This window comes from Protomyctophum bolini (assembly GCF_963924005.1).
Source record: "Protomyctophum bolini genome assembly, chromosome: 13".
NCBI classification, from domain to species: Eukaryota; Metazoa; Chordata; class Actinopteri; order Myctophiformes; family Myctophidae; genus Protomyctophum; species Protomyctophum bolini.
In genome coordinates, this window is record NC_137874.1 from 25,610,980 (window position 1) to 25,620,381 (window position 9,402).

General features: G+C 39.8%; 2 protein-coding genes across 2 annotated transcripts in view; one reads left to right on the forward strand and one right to left on the reverse strand.

Annotated features, from left to right (window-relative positions):
* Positions 1-2,624: 2,624 nt before the first annotated feature.
* Positions 2,625-5,834, reverse strand: umodl1 (uromodulin-like 1; the record flags this gene model as incomplete). The annotated part of the gene is made up of 7 exons (XM_080781105.1): positions 2,625-2,671; positions 3,321-3,461; positions 4,413-4,599; positions 4,736-4,860; positions 4,944-5,092; positions 5,391-5,559; positions 5,765-5,834. The coding sequence occupies 7 exons, from the start codon at positions 5,832-5,834 to the stop codon at positions 2,625-2,627; spliced, it is 888 nt and encodes a 295-aa protein (XP_080637231.1).
* Positions 5,835-7,564: 1,730 nt separating this feature from the next.
* Positions 7,565-9,402, forward strand: part of zbtb21 (zinc finger and BTB domain containing 21) — an 11,719-nt gene continuing 9,881 nt past the window's right edge. Inside the window, exon 1 of the mRNA XM_080779354.1 lies at positions 7,565-7,682. The gene's annotated coding sequence lies outside the window, so the exon portion shown is untranslated. The remainder of the gene's footprint in view (positions 7,683-9,402) is intronic.

Sequence of the window (9,402 nt, forward strand, 5' to 3'; positions counted from 1 at the left end):
TAATTAATCAAAATTGCGGCCTGTGCCCAGCACCATGCCAAAGCTTTTTCCTGCAGGAAACACTGCTTGTGGTTGTAAATATATTGTTATCCGTGTTGCGAGGATGAGAGGGTACCTGGAAAAATATCTACCCCAAAAGGTCCAAAAAAGTTTGGGAACCCCTGTTCTAGATAGCCTGATAGCCTACATGTAGGCCTAGCCTATGCCTGGTTTTTCTTCATTAAGACAGACTCTATTACCATAATTCCCATGCCTAAGTGCCTTGCACTCCTTGCAGGCTTGCACAGCACTGATTGTTCCCTCCTTGACAAAATCTTTAGCATCTCTATCGATGCAGGAAGCCATCTTGTAGAATATATCTTGTTTTATGAAAACTGGATCAGCAGCGCCCCCAAGTGTTAACAGTCTATGCATGAAAATTCAAACAAACGGTAGGCTATTAGGAAATCTAATTTATGCAGCTCAGGTTCAGGTTCAGGTTTATTTGTCATATGTATAGATACAGAGTATAAATACAATGAAAATTATTTTGCTCAGAGCACTCTCAGTCTTACATACACAGGGCATAAACAAACATCTATAGTGCAAAGAAAAAGACAAAAACACAAAGCTAAAAGAGAATAAAGTCATAATAATAATAATAACAATAATAAAGCGTTTTTCAAAAACAGTGTTACAAAGTGTTACAGTGCCAAGATATTGTGTTCTGTTAGTTTATTAACACAACACAATATTTCAACAATGTATTAGCCGCTAATACATTGTTGATTGATATAGGACTTAGGACTACATTTTAACTCCATGGTTTGTTTGTATTACTTTACATAAATTTAATTATCATCACTTGACTTTACAGATCACTCGTGATGCGCAAAGTGTGAAAAGAGTAAAACCCTATTGTGCATTTTTAACTGCACTCCACTTTTGATTCTGCAGTCTTATACTCGATCAATCCACGAAAACAGCTTATTTATAGTGTATTTTTGATATGCAAACTTGTATGTCTTGAGCTATTATGTCTTGTCTTTGTTTTACTGCTTTTCGAAGCTCTGCTCCATGTTATGCCAAAAACTGGTTTAATTTCAAGTTAAAATGTAGCTTAATTGTACTGGATGTATATATGTGTGCAGCAAATGCATAGTATTTTTTCTGGATCTTTGGTTTATTTATTTCTCTTAAAGATGAATGTTTACATGTAGACACTGCATGCCATTGTTTTACTGATTAGTAAATCAATAAATATTTGCCATAAGACTTGTGCTCGTAAGAAGTAGAAGAAATAGTGTTAGTACACTTCTTACAAACAACTTTCACATGCAGTCTTTATAGTCAACCAGGGAATACAGTGCTGACCTTATAATGGAGATTTAATATGCTGTTTATAAAATGTTTGTGCTCTTCTTGACAACATCCCACCAAGTTGTACTGTATGTTAATAGCAGCAACACATGGAAAACATGCTCTCCATATTATAAGTTCATTATTACTACACAGTCTATCGGTAGCCCATTGAACATATTTTCTTTTTCTAATGTCCTTGTTACATTTCATTCAGTGCATTTGCAGTCCTAAGTATTAGTATTAAAGTCAATGTAAGAGAAGTTATTGTCTTTTCTCGGATTGAGATTGAAATTGTAGTGTCCAACACGGTTCCTTTGGTAGTTGAAGCAAATTAAACCACCAATAAAGCAGAGAGCTAAACTTGCTCCCAGAATGCAGAACCCCACCACATGGAGAGTATTCAATCCATCTTCTATGGAATCTGCAACAATATATAATGTCATAAACATGTGGTGAAGGTGGTATTCCTAGAGGTCAAATCTAAAAATTACAATTAACGTGAAAACAGCTGAAGCAAGTAAACAAATATTCTACATTTCATTACTGTTATTTGGCTATACATTTAAATTTGACTATAAGTTTCCAAACAGAACAGTGGTTCTCAAAGTGAGTTCCATTGACCCCAGTGATCTTTCGGGGGGTTCAGGGGCCCCAGCAAAGAGTTAATATAACATCAACAACGGGTTGTGATGACACACGGTGTCAGCTATTTTCAAAACATTTAGAAAAATCTTGAAAAGGTTTGAAAAGATCTAACACAAATCTTCTCTTATGGGGGTCCCTGGCACAAATACTTTTCAAACGAGGGTCCGTGGCCAAATACATTTATGGGTCCTTGATATGAAAACCTCACAGAAATGTTGTCAACAGTAATCTTCAATTTACCATTATTTACAGTGAATAATCTGGGTGCAGGAGACTGTCTGGAAATGGTGGTGGCCCCATGCGGGATAACTGGAAAAAAAAGAGAAAGGTCAAAGTTCATCATACTTCATGTCATTATCTTAGGCAAGGAAAAAGGGGTGAGTGTACTGTGTATCGTACTATAAGGTTGACTTGGCTATGTGTCACATTTATGTTCACAACTGAAGGCTTGCAATTTTTGCTAAATGCTACGAAGAAATTAACGAAACAATGTTTCGATTATATTCGTCAGAAGATCTGGGAGTTAACGGAATGTTCCTTTACAGTTTTTCACGATTGTTAACACACAAAAATCGATTTGCTCAATTTGCACAACCTTCACTTCATGTACCTAATCGCTCGACACAATTTGCAATACATCACACTCCTTTATCTGCATTAGACTCTGGCTTTCCTTCTTTACACTCTGATGTCAATTACACATTACCTTGTTATCCAAACATGGAGTCATTTTACAAAAGGAGAAATGGCTCATTCTCCAGAGTCATTGTCATTTATGTGTGTTCCATTTCTATGATTATGTTTTCAAATTTTCACTTCATTGTGCTGTAAATGCTTGGTAGTGTGTAGCCAATGCTTAGTTGTGTGTACTCAATGAATGGTATTGTGTGTCATTTGAAAATATGGCTGTGTGTACCAAATTAAAACACAAGTTCCATTTTGGGAACAGTTAAGAGATTTGATGGCAAAGAGTCATCATGGAAAAGGAGAGTCAGGGTTTAGCATTTTGCGTGTGAGGTTTTCAGTTTTGTGTGTGCAGTTTTGAGAATGCCATTAGGTTGTGAAAAACATGTGTAATAAAATGTCTTTGGCATTCAACAAGCTTTGCCAGCCTTTATTTTTTATTTAACTTCTGTAGGCTAATGTCTAAAACTATAGGCCTACTACACTAGTTTTACTATCCTCGTGGTGACCTTTGGTCACCATAAAGATTGTAAAAAATATGCACGCACGCACGCACGCACGCACGCACGCACGCACGCACACACACACACACACACACACACACACACACACACACGCACACACACAGGCACACAGGCACACAATTTTACCTTGACAGTGTGCTCCATTGTGGTTTGGATCGGCGTCCGTGTATCCTTGCAGACAGGTGCAGTAGTAGGAGCCCTCTGTGTTGTTACAAGCGGCTTGAGGGGAGCAGTTACGCAGACTACTGACTGCACACTCATCCACATCTGCATTAAAAGTTAGGACACAATCAATTATCTTATATAACACACATCATGTGCTGCTGCACAATGATTGCCTAAACCACACCTTGGTCGTGGAATGCGATTTCCGCGACCGGAGTGGTTTACCAGGCTAGCACAATGAAGAACCCAATTAAGCCAATTAATACAACAATTAAAATTACAATAAATAAAAGTTAAAAATGAAAGGTAATTGCATTAAAATATATAAAGTACATGATGGCTTTAAGACAGATGTATAATAAATAGAAAAATGGCTTGGTTTGGCTTTGAAAGTGTCAATGGAATGGAAGGGGAAGACCTAAAGGGGTCCAAAGCCTCATGGGTAGCAGTGACAAATGCACAGTTACTCTTGTACTATAATGGAGATTCAAGAGGCCTGAAAGTTGAACAGTATAGCCAGTGATGAAAAAGAGGCCAGTATATCGAAAATAGGTGGATGAAAACCAAAAGATGTGTTCATTCGGAGACATCATTCTAAACATAGCCATTTAGATTACAACCTGTGTGTGTGTGTGTGTGTGTGTGTGTGTGTGTGTGTGTGTGCGTGCGTGCGTGCGTGCGTGCGTGCGTGCGTGCGTGCGTGCGTGCGTGCGTGCGTGCGTGCGTGCGTGCGTGCGTGTGTGTGTGTGTGTGTGTGTGTGTACTTGTGTGGAACAATTGATATCTCTTTGTGTGCATGTGCATGGCAATGTGCATTGTGCAATGATGATTCGTTTCCACTGTTACAGGAAATGCATCACAGAGGACTGTCAAAAAAAAGACATGGTGGCAGTGGGAAACTGACACTGTGGTGTGACTGAGTCATTTTTCCTGAACTCGTTCACTGCAACATGAGTCAAAAACAGCTACAAAATCTCTCTCTCTAAAAAAGGACCAGATTATATCTACAGAAGCAGTATGGAACAATCTATATTAATCAAACCATCACCTCACCTTTCACCATTAGAGATATAATTTCCTCTATATTCTTGAGGCGAAAACGCAACTTTGATGTGGTGTTGGACTGTGAAAGTGTGCCATTAGATTGAATCAGGAATGAGGAGGCAGTTCTGAAGTGATCCACAGGCAATGAGCTGATGTAGTGAACGGAGACATCAGAAGAGTCCACTGCTCCGGTCAGCTGATATTCATAGAGGAACAGCATAAGGACAGATAATATTTTCATAGCATCTGTGCCCTAGTATCATTATCGTCGTCATCATATTATTATTTATATAATATAATAATAAGACTATTATTTTTTAGTGGTAGTATACCATTGCGTGCAGTAATCTTGAGTGGTTAAAAAGCCCTCGCTCCATTAAAAGTTGCTGGAAGTCTGTCTTCACTGTAACTGTCACATTGTAGCGCCATCCACCATTCCTTGAATAGTACGACAATCCTGAAAATTATAACAGGGATCGCATTTAGTTTGGCCCAAGGAGGAAAAAAAGACCATGATAGCAAGTTTCAATGGATACTAACTTGAAGGGTCATAACAGTGAGAGACGCCTGATTTCTGGCAACATTTCTGCCATCCTGGACAGTCTATATCAGACTCACAGTCTTCGTAACTGGACGGCAAACGTTCAATGTTGGAGCATGACCCTGGCTTCGCAGTGAACTCCATACTTCTGTTTAGAGCTTTATTCAAAAGACATAATGCCGGCAACGGTTATCCCAGAAATGTTGGTAGGAGTACAGTCCCATGGGTTTCGATTTGGTATTCTTGTCACCATGCTAATCACAACTGTGATTGGCTGTATATCATTCCCATATAAAAATATAAAAAATACACATACATATATGGCTCTGTGTTATACGATTCTGTTATTAAAACAAATATCACCACTCACATCGTGCACAGTATAGCTGCTGACTTGCTCAAAGCCATCACAGCATCTTTTAAGCTCTTGGGTGACTGTCTTGTACTCAGTCAGAGAGATCATTTTATAAAGTGTGACTTCACATGTCTTCCAGGACAACCACACACGGCAAGGTCTTCTCACAGAGTAGGGCACTTTATGTGTCACTAGGGAACTCACTATCCTTGTTTCATTGCTAGTACTTAGGTGATAACCAGACCTAGACAACTCATGTCCTAGAACAGAACAGGTTTATTTAATGAAAGAATGTCAAGTGTATAGGTTCAGTCTAGCAATTAGTCTATAGCTGCATAACTAATCCATGAAGACATTAGCTTAAACTAAATGAATATGCAACATGTGAAAAGCAAGATAAGCAATACATCATATGTCAATATCCATTCTCATTATCCACATGTCATCTTAAATCCAGAAGCCTACCTTCGAATTGAATGTTGAGTCCTCTACAGAGGTCCAAAAGGACCACAGCCACAGAGAGTGTCCACCTCATTTTGTGAAGATAAGACTCTCCGTATAGTGTATTGTATGTTCACATTGTACAGTACATGCATATTCCTGCTTGAGGTTTTGGTAACTATACACAGTATGTACCTGCTGAATCCTCTGTGGTGTTCTCATTCTCCTCCTCCCCTAGATACAGTATGCCAACAGCCCCACATGGACCACTGTCTCATAGCAGCGGGAGGATAAGGCAATGAAGAAGCCTGTATACAGGTACTTTCTCCCTCTACAGCAAATCTATTTCCCGAAAATAGTTGATCTACAAGCTACATAATAAATAATGTGCATTGTATTTTCTTTGAACATTTCATAAAAGTCGATATAATTATTATAGAACAGAGTGCCTGGCAACAGGAAGTTACAATTTGAGTCATGGCTGTGTCAGCGGTGGTAAACATGTTTGTGACGTGAGAGGAGGTACAAGACCTGAGCAGGGATGAGTTGCAATAACTCTCCCTGAAGACTTGGTTTCCATAAGTGTAACCTGTATGGCAGTGCTTGTTAGGATCTCTGTACTGTCTGTGTATCGGCTATTAGCATCAGGTGCACAGTACAACCGTGCGAGTGTACAGATAGACCTTTTCAGGTTTATTTGCACTCAGACCTTTACTGTGTACATTACATTCTCCACATTCTCATTATCTAATAGCTCATTATTATTGCAGTGCAGATGAAGACATTATGACATTTAGCTGAGGAGATATTCATCTTTAGCAGATCTCAAGGTGATGTTAAATATTTTTCCCTAGGTGAAAAGCACTAAGGATACATGCTTTCCACGTATGCTGGTTTATTGCATGTATTTATATGATAGACTTTATGGTATTTCCTGATGTTAAACTCATTTAAGTCTCTGACTCAAACGGAAACCTGTGTGATTATACCCTTTTATTCTAATGTGCTGTGAAATGAGCCTAGTTATAAGTGGCTTCTGTCATCTGTGAAAACGAATTATGTTTTGAAGCACCGAAGCATGAAAGGAGGCAGACCTATTAGACTTGACTTCAGCTCTACCCCAAATACTACATCACTGTCAACTCCTGACTCTTGCAAGGCAATGTGTCAATTCATTTTCAATTAAAGTTCAATACTTGGGGCCCTCCTGTTTCCTTATAGGCTTTCCTCAAGGTCAATGTAAACTTTATTATCATTTTGATATATTATAATTATTATTACTAGACAGTCAGGATTGCAAGTCAAGGGATACACACACCACCTGTTGAGGAAATGTACAACCTTATATCTGATGTACTCATTATACCCATTGTCAGATCCATGCGCATCAGGGTTTTCTTCGCAGCACCACTTCCTTCACCACAGCGCTTGTACTTTCACACGCTCCCACTAATATTGTCCGATTGACACTCTGTGGCAAATTGCTGTGAAATTAAAAAATCACAGCACTCCATCTTTAAAAACCACCAGGCATAATATGCCTATTCTTAGCCATTAGCCAATTAATAATGATGTAATAAATAGCTATATTATAGCTATTTATTACATCATTATTAATTGCATTGACTTTTCCCCAGATACAATCATAGAGGATGCAATCCTGAGTCTCCCATAGAGTATGGAGTCTCCTGACATTTGAAAACATGACCTGCCCCTTTAAACCAGACCCTGTACGCCCGGCCCACCGTCTGCACACAGCCTATCAGAGCGCGGTGCACGTGACGAGCGTTCCTTGCGATGACCTCATCCCCAGAGTGGGATGACGTCAAATTCAAGATGGATGGAATGACGACGACGACCAGCGCACGTTAAGCTCAATTGTGAATAAAAGTGTTCGCCTTGTTGCTCCGTGGGAACACACAGCCGTAGCCTACGCGTTCAGGTAAGTTTGGGACGGGTGGTCGCACAACTTCTTTGAATTGACTTCACCAGGCGGATACATTATAGTTGGGGGAGTGTTTAGCACAAGCTTTTATACCCTGACGTAACTCGTTGTTCTATAACGTTACTGCCGTGTGTCTGTCTGTGGCTCTGCCAGGCCGGAGCGACCGGGGCTAACGGCGTGTCTGTCTCACTGTCTGTGTTGTTCACGGAGTTTTGGTACAGTGTTGTTTTCATTGATTCATGGGGCCACCGAGGAGACGCATAGAACTTTTATCTTCTATTAATAATGACACACATGTGTCTAGGCGTTTTTGTTTCTTCTTCTTTTTTCCGTTTTCGACAATCCAGATATGCGAGTCTGTTTCAATAACGCCTCTCGGGAATGCAACACATAAAGCAAGCCACGTCTCACTGGTGATCAAACGATGTAACGTTAATGCTGATTGATCTCACTTCCTCGCGAAAGTGTGATCTAGGCTTTCGTTCTCTTCATGTGTTCTGACTGCTTCATGTATTATTTGCGGAAGAGACAATAATGAATGAACGGCCACTGTCTGTAGCAACAAACCCTGCTATTTTCGCAATACAAACATGATGTAATGCCCAGGCAGCAGTACAGTACAGAACACGGTGCGCATGTGCGCTGTTATAAGCAAACCAGTTGCTATGATCCAAACAAACCAATTACCAGAGTAACGGACACCACTGAACACTGTCAGTGCATTTTGAAACCATGTAATTGTGTCGGGATTTTTGAGCTGTTTGCATGGATGCCTTACGTTTCAAACAAAACACCAAATGTAAATCCCCCCCCCCCCCCCCCCCCCCCATAATATGCACTTTATGTTTCATTATTAATTCTACTTACAATAAGCGATTATGAGAAGTGTTTATAACCATTGTAAGATGCTCTATAAAACAGTCATGTGTGTACTCTTACTTTGGCATGCAGAAATAGTGAAAATAGCTGATCTACAAGCTCACATTTTGAGCTTGTAGATCTGCTACTTTCACTATTTTCTTTACAATAATCATTAATTAATTGCAATTGTTTGAAATAATGGTGATATTGATTTGAAGTCATTAGCAGATCTGCTCTGTACAGTACCCGTTGTCAGAAGGGTAGGTCTACTGCTTGGAGGCCATGCAGTCTATCACGTTGGTACTGTGAGTCAGTCATCTCCATATTTGGGCATATTGAGACTCAATATGCCCAATTATGGAGATGATTTAACGTGTATATGTCTCTCTCTCACAGAATAGAAGAATCACACTCGTGTGAAGTGAGGGGCGCTCTTATCATCATACATCACATTCCATGCTCAGCCAATCAAATCATTTCTGTGGTACAAAGTTAAACACATAGGGCACAAAGCTGGGCATAGGAGGTGCTAGCAGCCAAACAACCAAAAGACGCACATCTAAAAACCTACTAGTAGAGTACTGAACAAAAAAGTAGCAATGTAAGAATAAAAAGAGTCCACACACCTATTGACGCTCCCATGTGAAAAGGTTTACTCAGTATGTCTCTCTCACAGTGCCGTCGCTACCTATACGCACTGCGAGTAGGGCAACACGCCGAGGGGGGCAACAAAATGTGCCAAAAAGTGCCAAGCCGACCCTCAAAATAACAAATTTCTCTGTAATAATATATATAATAACGAGCGGCCATGTGTGCGTCCTCACAAACAGCGAATATAGGAGGATGAGGTTGAGGA